At 41.1% G+C, this 27,705-nt stretch overlaps 1 protein-coding gene across 5 annotated transcripts in view; it reads left to right on the forward strand.

The window, feature by feature from the left end:
• LOC108668766 (SLIT-ROBO Rho GTPase-activating protein 1) overlaps positions 1–27,705 on the forward strand; it is a 50,590-nt gene that overhangs the window by 7,299 nt on the left and 15,586 nt on the right. For 3 of the 5 annotated variants that reach the window (XM_047879544.1, XM_047879545.1, XM_047879546.1), the window contains exons 1-12: positions 10,473–11,330; positions 19,218–19,401; positions 19,744–19,909; positions 20,540–20,761; positions 20,901–21,029; positions 21,870–22,091; positions 22,669–22,953; positions 23,433–23,551; positions 24,894–25,054; positions 25,737–25,949; positions 26,461–26,566; positions 27,361–27,457. In XM_047879544.1, the coding sequence (XP_047735500.1) occupies positions 10,841–11,330; positions 19,218–19,401; positions 19,744–19,909; positions 20,540–20,761; positions 20,901–21,029; positions 21,870–22,091; positions 22,669–22,953; positions 23,433–23,551; positions 24,894–25,054; positions 25,737–25,949; positions 26,461–26,566; positions 27,361–27,457 (2,394 nt within the window). In that variant the 5' untranslated portion in view covers positions 10,473–10,840. Of the gene's footprint in view, positions 1–10,472; positions 11,331–18,423; positions 18,628–19,217; positions 19,402–19,743; positions 19,910–20,539; positions 20,762–20,900; positions 21,030–21,869; positions 22,092–22,668; positions 22,954–23,432; positions 23,552–24,893; positions 25,055–25,736; positions 25,950–26,460; positions 26,567–27,360; positions 27,458–27,705 lie in introns of those variants that run through there. The other 2 variants (XM_047879548.1, XM_047879547.1) reach the window with 2 other exon arrangements.

Here is a 27,705-nt window from a genome sequence, read left to right on the forward strand (position 1 = left end):
GTGTAAAATATTTTCGTTTGCAATTTCTATCCGTTTGTAATAATTATCCTGAATAGGAAGCCAGCACATTATCGTAAAATGTTGGCAACACAAATTTTTCATTCACCACCGACCGCCGCGGGATGAAACCTTCAGAATTTTTCACATCGTGTGTAAATTCATAGCTTCCTCAGTGTAGGCGGGTTAGCGCCACAGTGTATATATGAACTGCACACTGTAAAAAGGTAAACTCTACTTAGTAAGCGACCAAAATGTAGGAACTGCACACGCTCAGTGTAAGAGGGTAAACTGCACAGTGTCCGCAGGTAAGCGCCGCAGTGTGTGAAGTCCACAGTATAAACAGATAAACTGCTCAGTGTGTGAAGTCCACAGTATAAGCAGATAAACTGCTCAGTGTGAGCGGGTAAGCACCACAGTGTGTGGACAGCTGCAGGGTTCGCTCCTGCTGATCACCAAAATGAACGTTGACGCACGTAGCCAAGATCAGCACCTGGGTCTAGTCGATTTTTTCAGCTTTATTTCAGTTTCGTTTAAATATAAAGAATTTAAAATCGTAGAAAAATTCTTTAATTTTTTTATTAGAGGAATCTTTTCGGAGTCCAGCTCCATCGTCAGTTCTAAAACCTACAACACAAGTTCAAACAATTAGCTCAATTAAATTAAGATCAGAGAAAAAGGTATCAGGAGAACAACGGATATATTGATACATTAATAATTAATGCTCCCTGATAACTTTGCAAGGTAAAGATATCAGGTAAACAAAGTATATATTGATATTAATAATGCTCCCTGATACCTTTATAACGTGTATTGATATTTTTCGCTGGTTGGTACATTGATAACGTGAACTTATAGTTTGCTAATATTTGCTGATACGTTAACGACTTTTTCATATACAATAATGATGCAATTCGCTGATACGTTAAAAAGGTGCACTGTTAACGTTACACCAGCCATTTACATTGTTAACACTCTATATAACAGTGTTCACTGTTAACACTCTAACAGTGTTCACTTTTTAACACTCTAACAGTGTTCACTGTCAACACTCTAACAGTGTTCACTGTCAACACTCTAACAATGTTCACTGTTAACACTCTAACAGTGTTCACTGATCAATTAAAGCTGTTCAGGAACAGCAAATCATTTCCTCGTCGCCTTTACCTCACTATGGACCGAGACTCGCAGCACACAGCGCAACCTCAACAAAATGTGAAACTTTTGATGCGAAGCGCGAATGTTCAACTTCTGCTCATCTTAATTTAAGAAATGCATTTCTATTGGAAGTTAGAATTTGCCATTTGACCTTTTGATCGTGATGAATCCAATAGATAATTAGTTCATCTTAAGCGTAATCACGGTTACTTGTGTTCGACGAATTATTTTACATATGCTATCTTGATGGAAAACACAATAACTGCAAATTGTACTCAAACATCCACTGAGACATACCGCTTGTTTTGTCTCACAGCGCCCATCGCCTCGGTGCTTAGATGAGAATCATAGGCGGCTTATGGGCGGTCAATTGAAGGCCAACGGCCTTGATTCGCAGTAGGGTGCTCTACTTTGGCCCCAGAGAAAATGACCTTGTGGAGCCTATAGGGACGGAGCCCACATGGTATTTTTTTTTTACTGTTGCCTTACTGGATTTTAAATCATAGAATTATTCGCTCTCTCTTTTACGAATTCAATTGCTGCCAAATTCTGTGATCGCTCTCGTTCTGCGAACTGATATCTAATTGTTAAATTGTTAACATAAACTACATAATAAATATATGAATAATATGATACATTATTAACATAAACTACACAATAAGTATAAGGTACATTAATAACATAAACTCCATAATAAGTATATGATACATTAATAACATAAACTACATAATAAGTATATGATACATTAATAACATAGACTACATATATTAAGTATAAGGTACATTAAACCAAGCGCTTGCTCTTGGCACGGCGCGCGTGTCGCCGGAAGCTAGCACGAGGAAGCCCCGCTCTCACGAAGCTTTTCTTTTGTACGTCATTAAAAGCGAGCTAAGAAAAACAGGTGAGAAATTCATAGCAGGTTTTAGGGCCTCCATCTTTATTATCGAACTCTCGTAAAAATCTTGCAGGAAATATTGAGTGTATGTGATAGCGGAAGACTCGAGTAAACGTCACGCTCGTACATGCTGCACGTCCAGCATTGCAATGAGTCGATGGTGACATTCATTGCACGAAAAATTGCGCAGTGAAGCAGTGAACAAGGACACAGGTAATCAAATCTATCATTTATCTCATAATGTGGGACAAGTTTAAGTTCATCAATGAGGACTAAACTATTGTTTGTCCTATATTCTTTGTTATACTCCAAAATTGCTTAATTAACATTAATTAACAGCCTACCTTAATATTTTTGGATCAATGCCATGCCTCAGAGGCTTCCTCTTCCTCTAATTCAGCTAATTCACATTCACAAGCGATGGACCCAAGTGAATTATTAGACTTCATTAGAATTAGATTTTATTTACAGTCAAAAGACAAGCTCACAGAGAAATTAGTGGGACTTTGACCTAATAACTATGCAAGTTTTGCCCTATTGAAGGTCATTGTGACCTATTTTTACCAGTCAAAAAAGGTATATCAGTGCTACTTACGCTCACTGCTTATTGGTAGGAAATTGTGTTATATTTGGACAAAAATATATCCGAAAAATATGTACAAAATTGTGTTATATTGGGACAATATAGCACATTTATTTATATGAGTGTGTGTGCTCGTGAGGGCGCCATGTTGTGAGGGTGATCATAGTGAGGTCATCATGTTGTGAGGTCATCATGTTGTGAGGTCATCATGTTGTGAGGTCATCATGCTGTGAGGTCATCATGTTGTGAGGGGCATCATGTTGTAAGGTCATCATGTTGTGAGGGTCATCATGTTGTGAGGTCATCATGTTGTGAGGTCAACATGTTGTGTGGTTATCATGTTGTGAGGGTCATCACGAGGGTAAGGGGTAACAATGTTTACTAATTAAATTTAACTACATAAATGCTCATTCATCAAAGTTGAATTCAACTCTATGAATTGTTATTCAGCGGAGCCTCGGGCGCTCACCAGCCAGATTCAACACACAACCTCATTTATCAACAGATTTTTGCCTAAACATGATCAATTTTTCGAAAGATTCGTCTTGAATTCAACATTTCATGGGCTAAAAGCCTAAATACCGTGAAAATTTCCTCGTCATATCATAAACCATCATATTTAACCGCCATCAATATGTCTGAACATGCAGCACCTATCCCTGTATGAAGTACACATCTTGTATGAGAGCGAATGCTTCCTTTACGCTTGACTCTGTGCAACAACACAGCGTTGTGTGAGAGCGTGCCAGGTTTGTTGTGAGCGAGTCTTCCACACAGCGTATATTGCGTGCATCTTGTATAGTCTCAGCTCGCATGTCACGTACAACACGGGATGAGGGTGCTTCTGTATATTGCTCACAAATTAATTGCGTATTTTTTTGCTTACAAATTAATTGCGTATTTTTTGCTTACAAATTAATTGCGTATTTTTCTTGCTTACAAATTAAATGCGTATTTTTTTGCTTAAAAATTAATTGCGTATTTTTCTTGCTTAAAAATTAATTGCGTATTTTTCTTGCTTAAAAATTAATTGCGTATTTTTCTTGCTTAAAAATTNGGGAAGAACTTGCCGCCGGAGGGAAGAACTTGCCGCCGGAGGGAAGAACTTGCCGCCGGAGGGAAGAACTTGCCGCCGGAGGGAAGAACTTGCCGCCGGAGGGAAGAACTTGCCGCCGGAGGGAAGAACTTGCCGCCGGAGGGAAGAACTTGCCGCCGGAGGGAAGAACTTGCCGCCGGAGGGAAGAACTTGCCGCCGGAGGGAAGAACTTGCCGCCGGAGGGAAGAACTTGCCGCCGGAGGGAAGAACTTGCCGCCGGAGGGAAGAACTTGCCGCCAGAAGGTAGAACTTGCTGCGTTTGGTTGCGCCTAATAAAGAGGGGGCAGCGCGCCCCTCCCCCCTGCGGGTGGTTCGCTTAACCGTCGTCAGGGGGCCAGGCGTCGCGGCAGGAGGCCGCCACATTCGTGCCTTCAGGAAATTCTATTTCTTCTTGCCGTTATTTATTTTAAAGTAAAACATTTCCGTTGTTTCTATTCATTAATATATTACTCAGCCATATCTTACCGTATTTCCGAGATGAAAAGGCTCTTCCCAAGTATATCTTTACTGAGTAAACAACAATCATAAAATGTCTTCACGTGTTCTGAGCCTCACGCATGAGCTGTGAATCATCCCTCTAGATGAGGTGATACTTTGTCAATGGATAACATCAACAACATCAGGCCAACAACAACATCAGCACCGTCAGCAACATCAATAATATCAGCTCCATCAAGAACATCAGCACAATCAGCAGTGCTTGTAAAACGGATCTGCTGACGCATAGGTAAAGACCGGCAGCAATGCTGACGACGAGGTATAGACCAGCAGCAATGCTGACGACGAGGTTTAGACCGGCAGCCAATGCTGACGCCAGTTACGTGCGTGTCAGCACGACGTGTTACAGCGTCAGGTTAGGTGTGCTGCCACAGCATTACGCGTGACGCAGTATTGATCACAGTAACGCTGAGTCACGCCACCACTTCCTACACAGGCCTACCACGATGGTATCGTCGCCTCAGTGCTATTCGTAGAAGAATATCCACATTACAATATACAAAAATTAAAACTGTCATTTCTAGCGCATTTTCTCATTTATGAAAAAAGGCGTTATTGTGCTCGTCATGTCCGTCCGTCCGTCTGTATGTCTGTCTGTCCCTTTGTCCGTGACTTCACGTTTTCGCCGACGAGAAGATGCGCTCTCTGGCACTCACTGCGGTGAGTACTGAGTTATATTTTTTTCCTTTAACTTACAAGTCACAAGGATGCATGGCTCTTAAATTTTCGCGCTGTGGACAAACATGGACTAATTTTGCAAAATAGGTCCCAGATAAAATAATGATATCATTATTATTTAAATAAAAAATCATGTCATAAAAATTTAAATCTTGCAGTCCGACTTCCAATCAGTCGCTCAGCAAGCGTGGGTAGTTCTGCTCAGGTTAGATGAGCATTTCCCTCGTATTGATTGGCAGCCATCACCCATCGAGCCGCGGCCAATGTGAGGGTCATTTTAAATTTAAACTCGCCCTCACTCGCGCGTCGTGCGTTCCTCAGGCGCTGGGACGTCGCCGGCTGATCGATTGTTGCGCTGCCCACGCGAGGGCAGCGCTTAGAGGGGAAATACGGTGAGGGAACCACGGCGAACGCAAGCAAAGCGAAAACAAATTATTGGTGAAACGGGCGAGAGGAAATTATGCGAGGTGAAGCAAAGTAAGGGTAAATTTTGGGAGTGGAAGGTCATGTTTTGGGACCACAGCTTTATTTTTTAACCTGATAAGGATTCATAAACAGGATACATTTATAAGCCATTTATAAGTCGTTATTCTATACCTCCCATTAGCCTATCCTTCTCATTGTCTGGTGTTCGCTTGATCCTGTTAGCTGCACCGCCTTCCAGAAGTTCTTTTGGCACAAGTGTCTCGTCATGGATGCTTTTTAGAATAAAGTATGAGTCAAATAAAAATAGTGTTTGTGTTACTGAAAGTTACCAGCGAGTCACGAAGTGAGTCAAGGTGTGACGCACTCGAAAACACGAGGGAGCAAGCAAGGCGTGCACACTGAGGGCAAAACAAGCTTCGTTCGTCCGCCAGGCGCCAGCAGCAGTGCGGCCCCGGCTGTGATGGAGTGAGGTTGGTGGCACGGTGCGCTACCGGCGGGCATGGCGGTCCGCACCTAAACAACGAAATTTATTTTCGGAAGTATCGAGCGAGTGTTATGACAATGAACTCGTGTCTGTGGATAAATGAAATATTTTGAGGTAAAATTAAAGGATTTTATAGTGTGTAGTGCTGCGTGTGTTTGTACCCAACGTGTAGTTAGGTATCCTACGCAGGAGCCTCAACAACACCTGCGCCAGGTGCCTGCCTGTTTTGACTAACTTCTAGTCTCGTGACTCTCGTGGTTGGGAGAAAAGGCAGAACACAACCCTAGTTACCGTGTTTTATGTCGCTACAAGACGGGAACAACGCGTCTGTTCTCTTGATGCCTACGACTGTATAGTGCCTGGCCCAGTAGTTAACATATCCAGTGCTGTTCATCGCTAGTTGCTAGTCTTGCTACCACGTCCATTAGTGACCTGCTGGTCATCTAGTTGTGATTATGGTCGACACAACATCATCATTGACTCTTGTATGTGCCTGAAAGAAAACTGCTCGATTTTTTAGTTAGGTACCTAGGTACTTTTAACATTGTCATCTCATCAGGTAAATCGTACAGAACGGTTTACTTGATGAGATAGCAGATCCTTTCTATTTGTTCCACTTACCTGACGGAAATTATTACAATGGCTCTACGCTGTTTGTGAGTTCCAAGTTTTCCGTAATTTCTACGATGGTCGCAAGTTCTAAGAACTGTTATCGTAAGACTTGCCACTATAGTAAAACTAAGGACCAGCGCAAGACACATCACGGTCGCCCCTATTGCAACTATCATATAATGACATATATGACGTCTTATTGCAAAGACGAATTAAAAACAAAAGATCTTGAGGAGCTCATGCAGAGTGCGGTGCTTATGGCGACGGTTGAGGACGCGACGCCACAAATAGACACGCTAATTTGTGAGTCGCGTGTACGGCGCTCGTGAGTGCCACGGCATCGCGAGTTCGGCGCGCGTGAGTGCCACAATGTCACGTGTGCCACAACGTCGTGTGTGCAGGCACTCAGCAGTCAGCAGCCACTCTCTGTTATCGCCGTCACTTCAGAGCGCCACATGTGGCGGTTCACTCCATCGATGTGGCGACGCTGACCCTGTAAATATTATTTCCGCATCTCGGTTGGCCGCCCGTCCGCCTCCTATATAATGCCGGCCATGCTTGAGGACGAGCGCCATGCTGTGCTGTACAGTTCTCTGTTGTCCGCAGATCCTGTGACTCGTTACACTGCGCTGCATGTGTAGGTACAAACTGGCAATGTAATGACTGAATCACACATTTAGCCAATGAATTGCTGAATTACACTGCTGGCCAATGAATAGCTGAATTACTTCGTTGTCTAATGAATGGGTGAATTACACTGCTCTCTAATGAATTGCTGAATTACACTGCTATCTAATGAATTGTTGAATTATACTGCTGGCCAATGAATGGCTGAATTACACTGCTTGTCAATGAATGGCTGAATTACTTTGTTATCTAATGAATGGCTGAATTACTTTGTTGTCTAATGAATGGGTGAATTACACAGCTCTCTAATGAATTGATGAGTTATACTGCTGGCCAATGATTGGCTAAATTACACTGCTGGTAAATGAATGGCTGAATTACTCAGCCATTCGTATCACACCTGAGACGCATGTGGCTGTGGGGGGGGGGAGCTATGACAGCAACGTTATTCGTCTGTGATTGCCTGGTAAACATTCACTGCAATATATAAAGGGTCAACCGTTTGTCCACAGTTATATAAACATTTATATTCGATATTGAAACCTGGAAACTAGAGTTACTGTGAGTAGTCAAAGAGTAACTCTCGCATGGCTCGATTCTTGAACAGTCAGTGTTCATCTTGAGCGGACAGTGTTCATCTTGAGCGGACAGTGTTCATCTTGAGCGGACAGTGTTCATCTTGAGCGGACAGTGTTCATCTTGAGCGGACAGTGTTCATCTTGAGCGGACAGTGTTCATCTTGAGCGGACAGTGTTCATCTTGAGCGGACAGTGTTCCTCTTGAGCGGACAGTGTTCATCTTGAGCGGACAGTGTTCCTCTTGAGCGGACAGTGTTCATCTTAAACGGACAGTGTTCATCTTCACAAAATCAACCGAGTTTACGAATCCATGGCCTGGAATTACACCAGGCTCAGGGGTTTATTTTTCAACGCTAACGCCAGAACCAAAATATTTGTAACTCAAGATTTTGTCAAAAAATCATTATGTTTTTTACCGAAAAATTTTGAGTCTATTTTGAACAGTATGATGTTTGCATATCTAACATTCGTAGCGGTTATTTCATATTGTAGGATACAATTAAATCGTGGGAAAATAAATGGATAAGCGGCCAAGCAGGAATGGACTAGGATAAAATCAATAGCAAATTGAAAAAGATATTCTGAAATCATCAGTTCACCCGAGGAACAATGATCATCTAAAATACTATTTTAAATACATATGATATTTAACATAAAATATCTAAGCGCCAAATTATCACTCAAATTACAAATACGCAAACCTGCCACGTCATGATGCAACGTCGTTACGAATGGAAATGAGAAATATAAATAATTTCTCACTTCCTGTGACGCAATTTCCTGCATGAAATTTCGGCTATTTTTTAAGTAAATAATCGCAGCGCTGCACAAGTAAAGTTCTAGCGTGATAAATTTTATACAGTTTCAACGCCACACTAAATATTAGATCATTTTTGGCACCTTGTTAATGTAGGTATTAATATTATATTCTGAAAGTTATACGCTGCTCCGTTAGTTCGTGAGATTCAGTGCCGTCATATGATCATTGTGACTCCGAAATTTTTCCTTCTTATCTACAGATAAGCCTTAAAGAAAAGTGAGCGTGGACGTGAAATCAAACTTTCAGATCACCGTATTACTTATATACGATCAACGTAAACTGGCATCATCGTATTACTTACGATCAACGTAAACTGACATCATTGTATAACTTACGATCAACGTAAACTGGCATCATTGTATAACTTACGATCAATGTAAACTGGCGCAATTGTTTGTATAACTTATACATTGTAAACTTCTGTCGGGAGTAAAATCATAATCGCGGTCACGAACGTATATACACAGCAGACGGCTAATGCTAAGCAAAAATATTTGTTTTATCGTGGAATATTTATATTAAATTTCTGTTAGATAACGCAACCTGACAAGCGGCTCACTGTGCGCTGATAAGGAGCATCACAGAATGCTGCAGTCTCCCCTGCTGCACTCGCAACTGTTCAGTCGGTGAAGTGGCCCCCGCCCGTGTTGTCTCGCCCGTGTTGTCTCGCTCGTGTTGTCTCGTCCGTGTTGTCTCGCCCGTGTTGTCTCGTCCGTGTTGTCTCGCTCGTGTTGTCTCGTCCGTGTTGTCTCGCTCGTGTTGTCTCGCCCGTGTTGTCTCACCGTGTTGTCTCGCTCGTGTTGTCTCGTCCGTGTTGTCTCGCTCGTGTTGTCTCGCCCGTGGCGTTTCGCTCGTGTTGTCTCGCCCGTGTTGTTTCGCCCGTATTGTCTCGTCCGTGTTGTCTCGCTCGTGTCGTTTCGCCCGTATTGTCTCGTTCGTGTTGTCTCGCTCGTGTTGTCTTGCCCGCGTTGTCTCGTTCGTACTGTGACTTGATTATATAAGTTCCATGTTTTTTACCCACTCCTTCTGCTGGGTTCAAACCGGCGTTCATTGCGATGATATTCATACTCTAATGCCCCACTCGTCACAACCAATTTTTCTGTTCATCATTTTCTCGAAGAGGCTTTCAAAAGAAGACGAGTTGCAAGCGACTTGAAAACAGCGGCAGTGCTATAGGTACATTTCATACTTGTCTGCAATTCGAGCGACTTATAGCCTGAAATTAACATTTATGTTATCTCCCAGGCATTAACGAATAAGACAAATTATAATTAGTATCTCATTGGCACCGATCGATCGCAGCGATTCTGGACCACCTGAAAACCCCACTTATTTCTGCGTAAGGCAAAGATGGCTGCGTATAAAGAAGCCAGTTGGCATAAAATTCGTGTAGCTGTTACTAACCTCGCCAGATTCCATATAGCCGACCGATGCGAAATTCTCCTCGCTATTCGCTAGCTAAGGCTGAAGTATAAATTCATTAAATTACAGTTTTATATTTAAATTTTCCAGTGTTTCAAATAGATTTCTGTATCGTATGTTTTCCATCACGAGTTTAAATGACATATGTGCGGAACACCCTAACGAACATTCATGTCCTAACGTTTCTCTGTGAGTAAGAAATGTTCCATGAACAAGATTTTGCAGCGAATAATGCAGCCGCGTGCAGAGATTTAACTTCTTCGGATAGAAGCGCGTGCGTTAGGAACGTTAGAGGAAAGCGTCGAGAGGCTGAGATGAAAGTTGCGATGCGCGCTTTCCTTGGATTGTTACTGCGGTTGTGCAGCGCTGGACGTGCAGCTTTCAAAATAGTCTTCTAAGTTTCAAGTTAGTATGAAAATAAAATGAAAGTTGGAAAGTTAATATTTTATTCGTCAACCATATTTAGTTATTCTAGGGGATTTGTCAGGATTTGCCTACTCGAAAGTACATCATTTCTCATGATTTCTATACGAATTTGCCGCAAAACTTTTATTGGTTGAGAATGCAGCTTCAATTCTATTTGTCGTTCCAGGCTGGTTGATGTGTGTTGTTAGTTGTTACTTTGTGTGTTAATTTTAGGTTATATTAATGACGCCATGCACTTAAATGACGTTGAGCTAGCGTCGTGGCTAGTGATTTAGAGTAGCGCTGATGTACCTCAGTGCTGCTAGTGCTCGCGTGATGTCAGGTGAATACCGCTACTCTGGAAACTTTTCGGGTTAATGTATAGTCAGTGACCGTCTTACTCATATGTTATAAGCAGCTGCCAAGTAGCCAAAGAAAAAACAAAGATCAGTGTATTTAAAACGTGAGTGTCATAAACTTTTTTAACGTAAGCCACAATAGTGCAGTTCTAGCAACTCCTCGCCAAACTGTGGGAATACAAATGCAGATAATCAGCAAGCTATGAACCTCGACCCCCTCGGCGAGGGTGACCAGACACACGTGTCTGAGTCCCCCATCTCGCTGGAATCCCCCGACAGCGACAGCTCCAGTCCAGCCCCCAATACTGAAGCTGTCACCCGCAAAGGCAGCTTGAGGAACACGAAAACCGCCACCCGCAGCGACGCGGAAGTCTTCACCCGCAGGGACAGCTTCAGAAGCATCACTACTTATGAAGCAGGGAGGACCTTTCCCATGCCTTCCTCCTCCACGGCAGTCTCAGGTCGAACCTCAATATGCGATTCACAGCTCTCCAATGGAACCGCACCGGCCGACAACCTTACAATCACGAACGGCAGCACGACGTCCGCGGGCACCACGACGTCCGCGGGCAAGCTGTCGACGCTGCACGGCTGGCTGAGCGAGGAGAACCGCAGGGTTCGCAGCTGGTGGGCGGCGCGTTCTGGCACCGACCTGCACCGCCTGTACGTTGCGCAGCTGCACGACACAGACGGTGAGTATAGAGCACAGACGTGACTCATGTGGCACAGACGTGACTCATGTGGCACCGCCTGTACGTTGCGCAGCTGCACGACACAGACGGTGAGTATAGAGCACAGACGTGACTCATGTGGCACAGACGTGACTCATGTGGCACAGACGTGACTCATGTGGCACAGACGTGACTCATGTGGCACAGACATGACTCATGTGGCACAGACGTGACTCATGTGGCACAGACGTGACTCATGTGGCACAGACGTGACTCATGTGGCACAGCTGAGTGACACACTTGGGAAGTGAGCTGACGCCCCAGACAGGCAGTCATGTCCGGTACGCGGTTGGCGCTATTGAATTTTATTTTTTGTCAGCCGAAGTTACTGGTATTTTTACTGTTAACCATAACAAACAAAAATATAACTCAGTACTCACTGTAGTGAGTGACAGAGAGCGCATTTTCTCGTCGACGAAAACGTGAAGTCACGGACAGACGGACGGACGGACATGACGAGCACAATAGCGCCTTTTTTTCCATAAATGAGAAAATGCGCTGAAAAACCAGGATTGAACAAATAAAACTTGACAGGAAATTAAAGTTTTGGAAAATTCACATTTAATTAAAAATGTCTACATTGAGAGTTGGATGATTAGGATGCATTTTTCAAATTGGTTCGCCAGACAATGTTAAAAATAGATGTAATTTTATGTTACCTGATTATTTTATTGCTGATGAAGCGTTCTGATAAATAAGACAACGCAGTTCTTATGTTTTCCCTGTGATAATCTAACAACCGAAAATTGTGGATTACTATTGGTCTACTTCTATTTATTGTGAATGGTAATCATAATTCACGCATGTAACTGGGATATATATTCGGATTTTTGCAGTCTTCACCTACTCTCTTTGATATAATGCCGGATATATACATCATTGCATTCCCTAGTGTTCAGCTGTAGGTTTGAAGTTCAGATCGCTTCTTTATCTCCATAAATAATAATAAAAACACTAGCATAATCTCTACTATCTTAGAATACTGTTATATCGCTGCTTGCGTGTGTGTGACGCCGTTAAAATGCTGCGTGCAGGTAGTGATGCGTGCGTTTACGTGATGCGTGCGTGTACGTGATGCGTGCGTGTACGTGACGCCGTTAAGATGCTGCGTGCATGTACGTGACGCGTGCGTGTACGTGACGCCGTTGAGATGCTGCGTGCGTGTACGTGACGCCGTTAAGATGCTGCGTGCGTGTGCGTGACGCCGTACAAAGGCTGCGTGCGTGTGCGTGACGCCGTACAAAGGCTGCGTGCGTGTGCGTGAAACATGTGCATACGTGTATACAACAGGAAATTGTTTCACTGTATTTATTTATCTGAATAATAATCTTCGCTTGCATATGTTTTTATTATAACACCTGAGTCATGCAGCAGAAAATCTGTCACTACATGTCATATTTTCTTTAGGACGAATGGAAAGAAGAATGTTATTAAACGTTATGATGGACGTAATATTTAGAATCTCCGGTGCAATTCACACGTCGAATAAACGGTTGACACACGGTCCTGCAGCAGCATGAGGACCTGGCGAATCTTTAGTATTTTTTTTGTTTGATATAAAACATGGAATTGTTCTGTGCAGTTAAAGTCTTCACGCAGGTTTCTTTATTTTTGAGGCTAGCGTGTCTGCCTCTTGGTTGTCTATAGTAGACTATTTAGTCTGCCCACTTGTTACATTTGCTCCAATATGAAACATTCTGCCCACTAGTTACATTTGCTCCAATGTCAGGCTATTAGTTACATTCCGCCCACTAGTTATATTTGTTCCAATATAAGGCTATTAGTTACCATCTGGCCATTAGTTACGTTTACTCCGATATTAGGTTATTAGTTTCATGAAATGCCGACATCCGTGATACTTGTGTTTCTTCTCTAGCTCAAACCTACGATTGAATTAGCATTGTAATGCTGTCACATGACGCCATGCAATGGATATGTTATGGCCTGCTGTTAGTGGCAACACGCTTGCCACACGCTCACGCTGCATTGTTATCAATCCTGTTGATAACACGCTTGCCACACGCTCACGCTGCATTGTTATCAATCCTGTTGATAACACGCTTGCCACACTCACGCTGCATTGTTATCAATCCTGTTGATAACACGCTTGCCACACGCTCACGCTGCATTGTTATCAGTCCTGTTGATAACACGCTTGCCACACTCACGCTGCATTGTTATCACAGTCCTGTTGATAACACTCTTGCCACACTCGCACTGCATTGTTATCACAGTCCTGTTGATAACACGCTTGCCACACTCACGCTGCATTGTTATCACAGTCCTGTTGATAACACGCTTGCCACACTCACGCTGCATTGTTGTCACAGTCCCGTTGATATCACGCTTGCCTGTTGAATCACAGTCCTGTTGAATGTGCCCACGCATCAATGAGCGTACTTTATGATCGCTCATACCTCATCTGTTTTAATATCGACGATGTAGTAGTTTCTTCACCTGCTGTGATGTTTGCCTCAGCTGTTGTGGTGCTCGCGTGTACATGTCTCATGTCTGTGACTTCTTATCCATTTTTTTTACTCTAAATCCGTCTTTACTTTGTGCTGATTGCCCATCCCGCTGATTGGCTCGTGCCTATCACCTAAACTGCTCCAACTACTCCGAGTCCCAGCATGCAATGTCGGCATTCGTATCCGCGGCCTGTGGTGTGGGCGACGGTAATAGCGGCAATCATTTGGCCTGCGCCAGCCGCGGATTTTATCTCACGACTCGTTCAGAGACGTGAATTACTCAGCCAATCACGATTCAAGTTTCAAGTCGCACCCGCCAATAGCAGACGTTAGAACCTGGATTTGGGGACTTTCTTGATTTTTTATATAGAACCCCAGCTCGGCTGTATTGGGTTCTCAGACTGGGCCCTTCTGTTGCTCGTTCTTCTTCGTATCTTATTTTCTGTGTCTGATAATTTTAGCGAATGATTTTACTCCGCTAATACCACCTTCACCACATGAACTCTGCGTACTAACTCCAGCGCGATCAAGATATATACGGGAGCTCAGCCTGGGCCTATATACTTTCAGAAAGAGAAAGATCGTAAGTTCATCAGCCAATCATTGACGGCCTTTCAAGCAAAATCCACCAATCATAGACAAGAAAATAGAGCGTAAGTACTTACGTTCACTTAGCGAATTTTGAAAGTATGGCCTGGACAAGATACTGTGACGCAAGATAAGATGCAAGCACGTAAGGAATGACACAATGCTGGGCCCAATAAAAGATACCATTGCAAAAACATACGCGTAGTAAAGATATAAGGAAACGCTTCTTAGCGATAAAGCTTAAACACTTTTACTGCAAAATTTTCATATCAGCAGGCTTGAGTATATAATTACTGTAAGGTCCGACTGAACTATATATATTTATTTGTGAGTTAATGGCCTTGGCCCGGATATGAATCTAAGATTTTCAAAGGCTTGTTGAAAAGTGATCGTCAAAAATCTTTCGACAACTCAGTTGGTTTGATTTCGAGTTATTCTGAAAAGTCTTGGAATTAAATATGCGCAATGTGAACCTAAAATTTTAGCAAAACGTCTACAATAGCCTTCAATGCTTCCTATAACTTGAAAATTAATGTTGTCACATACGTAACGTCGTTAATTAACTACATTTTTTTCCTAAAACCTGCATATCGATCAACCAACGTAATTTGTAGAATTGTTAGACCCTGAAAATTTAGATCTATCAATAACTTCTATGGCCATTAACAGTCCTAGTTCAAACAAGCTAATTCTGCATCTAATACTAATAGCTAACAAGTAACAAGTATATAAGGTATATAAAAAAGTATATATAATTTCCACTTCGGTTTGAATAAGGTGAAACACCAATAGAATTAAGCGGCTTTACTCTCGCAGGTCCGATTACTCAGCTTTAACTCTCCGTGACGCGGGAGAAATTCGGTGGCAGGCGAGGGATTTTCTGTGACGTAGAATTGCGGTGTGACGTCACGGGTTGTTGCATTTAGGGAAATTGTGAGCGTTTCCGCTTAGACGAGGATATAACCTTCAGCAACCGTCTTTGTTCCAGACAAGTTGGCTTTATCCAAGTTTAGTTTGGCTCTGTTTTTAAACAGACAATACAATTTTATCCTAGCTTACAATCTGACGAGACCGCATTATCCCTTCTTACAGACGACTCGATTATTAGATAGGCATCTTTATCCTAGATTACAAATAACTTGATTTCCTAACTAACGAGCCAGCTCTATATGATCTTTAGTTCCTTACATACGTGTCCATTTTCAAACAGACAAGAAACCTAGCTTACATAGGGCACGATTTTTTAACATACAAGACAGCTTTAACCTACCATACATCTGGCATGATTAATTAACTTGAACACAAGATTGAGTGTCCTTCATGCTATGATCTTCATGCAAGTTGAATTAAGTCATCACTGAAAGATGCTCGAAAATAGCGTCAAACTCGAGCAGAAATCGCTCATCTGCCACCATGCAACCGGATGCTGTTGCTATCAGCTCAATGAGGCTCTGTTGCAACGTGTAGGCAACGCATGATGTTTTAGCGGGCGAATGGTTCCTTCAAAGCGATGTCATACAACGTACAGGACACTCATCGCAACATAATCATTATGTTTGTATTCCTGATGTACGTACCTTAATTATCATTATGTCAAATGTTATTGTTGCATAATTCGTGGTTCTAGTTCTAAAAGAGACACGTCGAAATATGTTTTCCTTATCAGTCGTGGTTAGTCTGACGCGCGTCGACGAATATTTCTCGCATCCACTTCCTAAATAATTTATGGTCTGACCAGGAAACTATTTTTAAAAAGGCAAAATCAGTGGCAATTGCCGTCAATGTCGGTTTTTGGAGAGATTTTAATTGTTCAATTCTTATGGTTTAGGGTTGTTATATCTTTTTCAGTGTTGAATTCGTGAACTCGGACTTTGTCTGCTGCTTTCCACTTGAAATTCATTTCAGGTAGAAGGCAGCGCCCCGAGATACATCTGTTGGTCCAGCCCGTTACATGCATGCATTAAGTCCGAAATTGAAGCCATGCGACAGTTTTAAGATCTCAAGCCGATTATGTTGCAAATTTAAAATATATGCCTTGTTACCACTTTTGTTGGGTATTGTCAAAAATCATCATTTTGGTAGATTGCTAAAATGTTTTTTTCACCTTGCGTTTGGAGATTCTTCTTCGATTAATTATTTATTGAAGATATAGTACACCTGCTACTCCAGGTTAGAATAGAATAGAAGTGTCGGCACTGAAGAAATAGGCCCATGGCCTGTTGCCGATTCTTGTACTCTTCGTGACTTGATTCACAAGGGATCCGGCTTTTGGAATCCGATCTTTCCATAACTTACAATTGACTGAGATAGCTGCTGGACTTATTGCCTGCTGGCAGGTCCGTAAGGTGCTGGCTGGACTCTTATAAGTTACAATAAAACATTAGACGGCTATATTCCCTTTACCACTTTATGTTTTTCATCAGTTGAAGCTAAAAACTAAACTGGTCATGCCCCATGCTAAGTAACAAATAAAATCCTGATGCTTGAAACAGGAAACCAAAATTTACCTAGAGGCACACACTATCTCATGGTGTCTCATGTCACCTAAAATCACAAATTAAAGTTGAGTATTGCGAGCATCAGCCGAAGATCTTCTGATGAATCCTGATGCAACGAGTGCCCTGTCGGAAGCCATTTCAGTCACCTTAAAACAAACAACAACAACGAGTATCGTGTTCTGACATCCTGTGAATACAGACAAATTGGTAGGCTTTTGCTGTCTGTTGTTAGCGTCAGCAAGCTCGCGACTCTCAAGGTCCCAAGGATTTGTCAGTTGCGTCTCGGGCTGCTGAGTGTGTGGTTGTGCCTGGGTCACTGCTGATCAATTGACAGTATGTAGGCGTGGTTTTTCATTGAAATTTTAATTTTGTGCTTATGATTTTATGAAAAACAATTTGGGAATACTCTTTTATTGTTTTTGTTTATAAGTATTCCAGTGTAATGAAAAGGCTTCTAGTGTTTAATAACTTTCAAAGAACATGCGGCGAGACCAACTGGTGTGCTAGTAAGCCCTAACGTAACGAGAAAATATACCGCCTGCTCTCATCAGTCTTGGACAGCCACAGGGGTCAAATTACATCCCGCTTCACGAAAGACGCGAGCAATTCTGCTTGTTATTAATTATGAAGGAATGATTTAGTGAACAGTTGGAAATATTTTATCGCAGTACCGCCACTACGGTCTACGTATAATGCTGACGTCGGCAGTTGGGGTTCAAAGTTTCTTAGTGGCTGCGTGACATATAGTGATATACCTCAATACCGCACTTGGGAGTCTCTGAGACTGACACTACACTAACCTCAGCAATCAGCCTTGACAACTTGTTTTACAGGAGTTATGCTGTGGCATTAATCTGTATTTGACTCCTGTACAGTTTAAATTCAGAATATTTCTTTATGTGTTGCAAATGAAATATCTACTAGCTATCTAACCTATCTTACTAAGTTAAATTACTTAAATAGGGGTACCTTAGTTAAATCAATTTTTCAGGTTCAGAATAGAAAATGTATTGCTATATCAATATTGGGAATTTTCATTCAATGTGTATGTGAACTCATTTGTCTATAGGGTAATTAGGGTTATTTATGATTTTAATTAAAATAGGTTAATTCATTTGATAGCAAGTAGGACTTGATGTTTTTCATTCATTCATTCATTGTGACCTCTTGTATTGACTTCTTGAAATTTTGATTAATTAACTTGTAAATGATAGAATAATGTACATTTTAAAATTGAATCCCATCTTCATGATATTGGCATGAGAATTATTCTCAAGCCCTATTTAATAGTTATACCATTACTATCCAAGTATCCATTAGCATTAGCCTATTAGGCAATGGTATCATGATATGAAAGTTTGAATGCATAGTTTGATCATGTTAATTTCTAAGATACAGCCAATACTTCTTGAATTGAGGTGCAAATTCGAGTTTATAGTAGTGAAACAATTGATTTAATTTTTTTTTAATTTGAATCTGTTTATTTTGATACTGTTTGCTTTGGAAGATACATACAAGCAACATTATTTGCTCTATGGTACCTATGTGGTTTTCAATCTTGTAACTAAGCATTGCAAAATTTGCCATGTTATCTAGTCATCAAAGGAGAATAATTTAAAATTATTGGCTGAGGCTATATATCTACTGCTGATTTTAGCATCATGCCTGCCCCAGACCCCAGACTACTCAATAATAAATTTCCAGGTAAAATTTGTTGTTTAGCACTTAGTTCATCTCATTTATAAGGAACACTTATTTGAAAATTTTATGTATCTATGAACATTTGTAATGTTTTTACATCTTAATTATGGAGAGTCAAAATGATCAGATTTTTTCACATGGACACACAAATTCCTGGTTGTACAAAATTTGTTACATACCGGTATACATACCGGTATTTTGTTTGTGTGACTGTGACGACTGATGTTGCTGCAAGAATTATTATCATCTTTTTTATGTTATTTTCTCTCTCAATTTTTTTATTATGATCTTGGAAATGTAAAATTTGATGCTAGTTTTAGTGAATGGAACCAGCTGAATGCAGTTACATGCGGTCAAGTTTTTTCAATTAGAATGAAATAGTTTTATGCAGAATCAAACCTTTGTTCTGAATGCAGTCTGAAGTTAGTTTCTACTTTCTTGGATATTCGCTCTATTATTTTTGAGAATGTATATATTACATACCATAGCTATACTGGTATATAATATATATACGTTACCTATATACAAATTGTTATTAATTATAAGATAAAGCAACACATTCTAGTTTAGTAAGATTTGTTTCTCTATTGCAGAGCTGAGGAGCCAGCTAAATGAACAGCTACGGGCATTGGATTGCCGTGTGGAGGCCCAAGTGTCGCTGCTGACAGAAATGCAGGACTTCATGCGCCGTAGAGCTGAGGTGCACCAGGACTATGCATCTAAACTTGACAAGATGGCCAAGACCATCCAGGCCAAGCACAAGGATCAGAAAGTCAAGTGAGTTTTATTTTCTCCCATATAGATATATAAAAAATTCTACTACTTTTATGCTACGCTATCCACACCACTTTTTTTTGTGAATAGATAATCTAAACTTACTTAATCTAACATTTGGTGAGGCAACAGGATTAAAATAAGCAGAGTTCATAACTTTTGAGCCCTCCAAAGTCTTTCTTATTCAACCTGTGAATGGAAGAAACTTCAATTGACTTTGATGTATTCATTTCACGGTATAGCCACTGGGTATATGCAGAGTCAGCATACACTGAACAGCACTAATGTTAACACTGCAATATATTAGCATTGTGTACAAGTATTAACTGAATCTCTGTCTTACAGACGGGAGCAGTGGGAGCTGTCAAGCGCCTATAGCTGTTGGATGGTTTTACTGCAGCAAACGCGGAGGGATGCTAGAGACCAGGCGGCCATGGCAGAGGTCTACCACAGCAACATCGTGCCGCGCTTCACACAGATACAGGAAGATGTCCACAGGATATACAAGAGAGTCAGTACCTTACACATATGATGGATGTGCTATGTTTATTGCTGAATTTCATAGAGGACACGTGTTTTAAAATAGTAGCTACATTGTTATTTTGTAGATAAATTCTCTGATCACACAAGTACAGATATCAAGCACAACAAATTAGATTGTTATTTGATACCCGTTCCTTAGCCTTTGACATTTCTGACTGCTTGAAGGTTGTCCATTAGAAGCAGCACTGTGCAATCCTAAAACCAGGTGCTCCAATTATTACATTCTAATTCAGACATCTTATCGTCTTGCAAACTTAGCACTATGCCAGCTCATTAAAGGGTTTCTGCAGGAGATATCCTTCCTCAACAACTTGACTGCTGCTACCCTAACTGCTCAAATTAGTGTACCTTACCCTAGGGTGAAATTTTTAATGTACAAGTATACATACAAGTTTGAGCTATCATATTTGCACAATATCAAATGAATTTGTGGAGGGGTATTGATAAAAAGTGGTGTTTCAATTTAAATATAAAACAAATAGATGTCTTTAACGTCATATGTTCACCGTACCTACTTCACTCCCCATAAACTGTCAATGAAACGTCACTGTTGAGGGCATCAGGCTTTTTTCTATAGGTTCTATGCATTTTTTTGCAGTGTCGTGAGATTGCGTATGAGAGTCATGAAGAGCTACTGAAGGTCTTGCATGAGCTGCACACAAGTCTACGGACTTACCACACTTACCAGGCTGAGCACAAGGCGGCTCAGGCTAAGCTCGCCAGTTTCCAGGAGCAGAAAGCAAAGCTGCAAGCTGCTGTCCCCAAAGAAAAGCTAGATAAGAGCAAGAAGTATCGCGTCATCGAGAAAGAGATACAAAAGGTATTGGTTTTGATTTTTCTTTCTTTCAATCTTTGACATATTGTGATTGGGATGCTCATTGCTGATTGATCTTATCGTCGTGTAATCTTCTTCAGTGATTTTTCTCTGTGCATTTCTGACGTTATTTTATATCCTGCAGAGAAATAACAAGTTCCTGGATGCAAAGTTGAAAGCTCTGAAGGCACGCAATGAATATCTGCTCTGCATGGAGAGTGCCAACTCTGCAATACACAAGTACTTTGTAGAGGACCTGTCCGATATTATTGATGTAAGTCATCCATTGACTGCATGGCAGTAAGGTTCAGATGCTTCTTATCATAAGGCTAAGTAAAGCAGGAAAAAGACTGTGAAATATGGTATATACATGTGAAAGTACGGTATATCTGAATATATGATACCTACCTATATAGTATATATCTGAATTTTTATACTTGCATAGAAAGAACTAACACAAAGAGTCGTATTGTACACGAACTCTCTGTGTAACTACGTCAAGTAAAAATGAGTAGTTCTCATCACCCACATTATCACTTTATTATGATTGGCTTGAATGATTTATGGTTGTATGGAGTTATTGTATAAATTTATACAGGTTATTGACTTCTACCGAAATCCCAGTCTAAATTATCTGAATATCAGTTAAGCATTCTCCATGTATTTAAGTACCTAGTCATTTCTTGTTCAAATAAAAATTTTTCACTCACATGTAAGTCTTGATTCTTATTTATCTCTTCAGTCTTACCTTCGCTGCTCAGGCAATGCACATTGTGATGGGCGATAGGCACTGTGGCATAAATTAAAATTATCAAACTCTCCCTTCTCCAGTATAATTACCAGCGGTGACTGCGCATTTATTAATGGTGCTTAAGTTTTCACTCATGAGAGTTATTTCATAAATATATTTCTCTTGTTATCGTTCTCTTATAATGTCTTGAATTAGGGTTCATCTTATGGCTGTGAATGACAGCCATAATGTTTATCTTTGGGCTGTGAATGACAGCCATAATGTTTATCTTATGGCTGTGAATGACAGCCTTATTTACATATGACAGGCAATGGTTAAGGTTCATCTTATAGCTCTGAATAACAAAGCCTATTCACATTACAGGCAATGGACTTTGGGCTTCACAACAGCCTGGCACGAGCTCTACTCACGCACCAGTCTGGCCAGGAATGCTTCAAGCGCAGCCTGCAGACCAGCATAGACGACCTACAGAAGACCATCACAAACCTTGACTCACGCCTCGACAAGCAGAAGTTCCTAAAGTACAATAACGCTGCCTTCATGCTGCCTAAAAAGTTCGAGTTCCAGGGACACAAAGGCGATGAGGTAAACATTGGTATTTGATTATCCATACCTCTTAGCCTTTATAACGGCCTACGTCAGTAGGTAGCGTTTTGTGATATATTTCTGTTTGTTTGTTCTCGGTGTGTTAGAAATTACAGTTAAACACGTAAATGAACTTTCGATATTGTCATGCCAGGATGAGAATTATTAAAAAATTATCACTACTGTGCTAATGCAACACTACCGTGTTGTTTGTTCAAGTACACCAATACTGTGAATAGTGCACATGTAACACTACCGTCTGTCATGTCCACTATTAACATTTCCACGTTGCAGGTGTTAACTCTACCGTGTTACAAGTGCACTATTCACCAAACGTGCAGCTGTATACCTTGTTACAGGTGTTTACACTACCGTGTTGCAGGTGCAATATTCACCAGACGTGCAGCTGTATACCATGTTACAGGTGTTTACACCACCGTGTTGCAGGTGCAATATTCACCAGACGTGCAGCTGTATACCTTGTTACAGGTGTTTACACCACCGTGTTGCAGGTGCAATATTCACCAGACGTGCAGCTGTATACCTTGTTACAGCTGTTTACTCTACCGCGTTACAGGTGTGCCAGGTGCAGGTGACCCGTGAGGTGCAGGAGGAGATCGAGAAGCGTCACGCGCATCTCGTGAGCCGCCTCACGGGGCTGCGCGCCGAGTCTGAGGAGAACTGGAAGACCATCGAGACCGCGGAGAAGACGTTGCTCGAGATGCTCAACCGACGAGACTACGACGTGGCGCACTTCTTCAGCGACGAGGCCGTCAAGAACGCTAGCGAGATGCGCGTGCCAGAGGCGGGATCCATGAAGCTCAGGGCGGACCATCAGGAGACGGAGGCCTTTTATCTCAATGTGAGGCTTCAATCTCAGAGGCTTTTAATCTCTGGGCCTTTTTTTTTAATTTTTAATCTCAGGGCCTTTTTTTAATATTTAATCTCAGGGGCTTTTAATCTCAGGGCCATTGTTTAATACTTATTCTCAGAGGCTTTTAATCTCAGGGCCTTTTTTTAATATTTAATCTCAGAGGCTTTTAATCTCAGGTCCTTTGTTTAATATTTATTTTCAGAGGCTTTTAATCTCAGGGCCTTTTTTTAATATATAATCTCAAAGACTTTTAATCTCAGGGCCTTTTTTATAATTTTTAATCTTTGAGACTTTTCAATCTCAGTGCTTTTTTTCACGGGTAGTTTCTTTAATAAAGTGCCCAAGTCGGCCTTTAAACTGAATTTAAAGACCTGAAAGTTAGTTCTGTGGTGTGGTTTTTGTCCATTCATCTCGTAATTTGAACATCTAACTCGTATTCTTTGCTGATACCTTACCTGTTATTACAGAAATTCCGTGAGTACACGCTGAGCAGCAACCTGATATGCCGCCTGCAGAGCCGCTACGAGCTCCTGCGCCGCGCCCTCGGCGACGACCACGCCAGTTCTGCCTCACCCACTCCTGCTAGGTACTGCAACACACGCTCTACTCTATATGTGCTGCTCTACTCTCTACCTTCTGCTCTTGTCCACTCTGCTCTTGTCTACTCTGCTCTTGTCTACTCTGCTCTTGTCTACTCTGCTCTTGTCTACTCTGCTCTTGTCTACTCTGCTTTTGTCTACTCTGCTCTTGTCTACTCTGCTCTTGTCTACTTTGCTCTTGTCTACTCTATAATGTGCTGCTCTACTCTCTACCTTCTGCTCTTGTCTACTCTGCACCGTTGCCTAACTTTAACTAATTTATAATTAAGTAATTTTAAAATGATGTGCATGCTATTAATGCTCCTGTTTTTAGTCTGCGGTATCTGTAAAGATGGCACCACAAATCTGTGATTTTAGAGCTCTGCACCGGAGTTATGATTCCAACATGAACTGTCATTTTCGTGACATAAGGAAAGGTGCGAGCATCACTTGATGAGGTAACTTTGCCTTCAAAAGTACGAAACTGCCCTAAAAAATTAATGCAATTTGATCGCAACAATCGATCAGCTTGCGAATCGATGAATAGATTTTTGCATCCTAGTATTATTTTATATTGCCCGATGTCGATTCTTCCTTTATAGCTTTATCAGGTCAACAAATTCGATATTTCTGGCTATTCATGGTAATGTTTCGCTTAAAAAACGATTTCTTAGTTCAAAATGGAATATTTCGAGGAGCCTTAGTTACGTTACTGTACCTACATTCTCTTTCTTTTGTTATTCTCTTCCCAACATCTGTAATTGTTCAGTTGCGAAGAATCTACCACATGTTGCTCATGGTTTAGTTTGTCACACATCCAGTCGCTATCAGATGTGTCTTGATGACAGTTGTGTCATCTGCACTGTACCCAGCAATTGCCGAGCATCAATGTAGTAACATTAATGCTAAATAACATTAATGTAAACATTCATAATAATGCAGTACAACATTCAATGGGATTGATTAAATTATCATCAAGAATTTAAAATCAAATAAATTTTGTTTAAACGCGGAATTAAAGCTTCAACGAAGAAATTTTGATGTTGAATAAAATTAGAAAATTTTGACTAGGAATATGGAATACCTAGTGAGCCTATGTCGATTGCTGCCTAGGTCGATCCCAGTAATCCTGACAGAACCTTTATTAACCTGGCATAATATAATAAGTTTTATCCTAACAGAACCTGGTGTGCTTATGCTTGTTAATCTTTTAGTTGTGATGAAACGTGATTGTTGAAACGTTGTGTATGGTGCTGAGTAAAGATGACGAAGCGCGGATGACGAAACTTCATGAAATAATATAATAACAACAATAATATACTAATAACAATATATCGTCTATATCGTCAGAGCGCTGGCAGCAGACAAGCCCAAGCGACGCCGCATCGGCCGGACGCCGCTGATGGGGCAGCCTAAGCTCTTTGGCGGGTCCCTGGAGGAATATCTGGAGGCAACCCACCAGGACATCCCTCTCATCCTGCGCTCCTGTATACGCGTCATCAACTTGTATGGTGAGACGTGTTGTGTGTTGTTCTCATGTGTGATGTGTGTGATGTGTTATTCTTGTGTGTGGTAAGGCTATTCACAATAAATACCTAAGGCTAAACACCAGTAAATATCTCTCATCCCATCATACACGTCATCGTGGTGACGGCCTCACTTATCCTAAAGTCGTGCAGTGTATACCGTGTGATAAGGGCCGAGCACGTGTGACACACAACACGTGCCTCAGCTGTGTTGTGTGTGTGGAGATGAGTTTTATTGTTTCATACTCTTATATTCTTACTTTACGCCTCCATGTTCTGGTCACTCGAATCTGAGACGCTCTATTGATTTCTAGAAGTTTGCGAGCGAGACTTCAGATAACACTACGCATCAGGTTATGAGCACAGTGCTAAATTAAGCACTAAACACTGAATTATATTAAATTAAGCGCTAAGTACTCCGACGAGTGCTTAACAATAAAATTACTATTATTTTGTTGTATTATTTAATTGAATTATTAAAATTATTTAAATTATACTGAATTAAGCACTAATAGTGCCATATTAAGCACCCTCTGTAACAACCTCCATATTCATCGTGGCAGGTCTGCACCACCAAGGGATATTCCGTTTAAATTATGCTAAATTAAGCACTAATATTGCTATACCAAGCACCCGCTGTTAACCACATCCATGTTCACCCTCGCAGGTCTGCACCATCAAGGGATATTCCGAGTGTCGGGCAGTCAGCTGGAGATCAACAACTTCCGTGAGAGCTTCGAGAAGTTGGAGGACCCTCTGGCTGACGTGAGCGACGCGAGCGACATGAACAGCGTCGCCGGGGTCCTCAAGCTCTACTTCAGGGAGCTCAGGGAGCCACTCTTCCCTACCGTCTTCTTCGACCAGTTCATGGAGATAGCACGTGCGTGGGTATCAGTTCATTGTCATACAGCCAAACATAGATAACTAAACTTTTAGATATCCAAGCTCAAGTTCATAGTCGCACACCCAAACATAGATAACTAAACTTTTAGATGTCTAAGCTTGAGCGCTTTGAATGGAAAGAAATCTTCGCCTAGAAATCACTTTGACTTTGTGGTCTAAGAGTAAAAATTTATTGAATATTTTTAACTAGCATGCTAACTCGGTGTTGTCCTGGATAAAAAAGACTTCTCAATTTGGGAATCCCTAATTCCGCTATCCCGAACAGCCTGCTGATGGAAATTCTAAGTCATAGCTTTTGTGCGCCGCTGTTGAGTTTGTTATCTTATACGTCACGTTATGCCACCATGAATGTAGGCTCTGTTGAATGAATTTAGCACTGCATCAACACAAATGCAGTGTTGATGTTCTACCATAAAGATGATGACGACGTCCTTGAGCTGCCAAGCTATAGAGTTTTGTAGGAGTAATGCGTGTATCTTTCTTCACAGAGCTGGCGTGCAAGCAGGAGTTTGTGAGCAAGATACGAGAGGTGGTGATAACCTTGCCCCGGCCAGTCTTTGTAGTCATGCGATACCTTTTCGCTTTTCTAAATCAGTAAGTAAGCTTGAAAATTGTATACCTTGAGCAAATCTTTTTTTCATTTTAAATTTTCTTTTAAACACAGTTCTCATCGTGAAGCATGATTTTTTAAGAACTGGAATTTAATGACTACTGTAAAGTTCAGGTGAAGCCGGTTAATTAAGTAACATTTGCGCATGTTAATGATGGTCGTCACCAGGTAGGATAGTTATGAAGTGCTCTTGTATTTGTAAGTCACACCATAAAACTAAGTGACATGATCTCGGTATAACATCGGAGCTAAATAATTATTATTTATAATATTAATCATAACTGTTCTTAGAACATCGCGATGTCAACACGAGCATTAAGTAGTGTATGAAAATGGCGGATGTTGTCAGTAGTTCTCCTGCTTTTAGCGACGGCAGTGTAATTTGTTCTTTCATTTCTGCCTATATAGTCTTCCATAGCACGTCGTAAAGCATTTCTTAACCACCGCTGTGTGGTGTTCATAAAACTTCTGTCCTGTTGAATACTCTAAAGCAACTGCTATATTTTACAACATCTGATTTTTGAGGCGTTGAACAGTATTTGATGTTCGTAAGTTGGTATTTCTCAACGTTCTACATGACAATTGAGCGTGCGGTAACTGATAAAGAAGTTCTTATGACTTTAAACACTAAACCATATAACTTTTTTGATAAATTCTAATGGAGAAGCCATTAAATATTTATGTTAATTCGATGATGTGTGCGCAAAAAATAAATGGATTGTTGTAAGCAGATGAATAAAGAATATGAGAAATGTGAAAGTTTATGATGTGTGTGCAGCCTGAGCGAGTTCAGCGATGAAAACATGATGGACCCGTACAACCTGGCCATCTGCTTCGGCCCGACCCTGGTGCCCATCCCTGAGGACAAGGACCAGGTATGTCGGGGTTATCCATCCCTTACAAAGATCTATAATATTATCTTTCGTTGTTGATTCTCGCCTCTAATTCGCTTATGATTGCTATTTATTATTTTTATTTAATTCCAATTGTGCATCATTTTCTTCTATTCCCAGTTATCTTCGTTTAATCTGTTTACTTCATGAATTTTTCTTGTAAATATCGGCTACAGTGCTAAGCTCTCGCAGGTGCAGTACAGAACCTGGTAACTAATATCTTTAACGCG

This window comes from Hyalella azteca, unplaced genomic scaffold, assembly GCF_000764305.2.
Source record: "Hyalella azteca isolate HAZT.00-mixed unplaced genomic scaffold, Hazt_2.0.2 contig3312, whole genome shotgun sequence".
NCBI lineage: Eukaryota > Metazoa > Arthropoda > Malacostraca > Amphipoda > Hyalellidae > Hyalella > Hyalella azteca.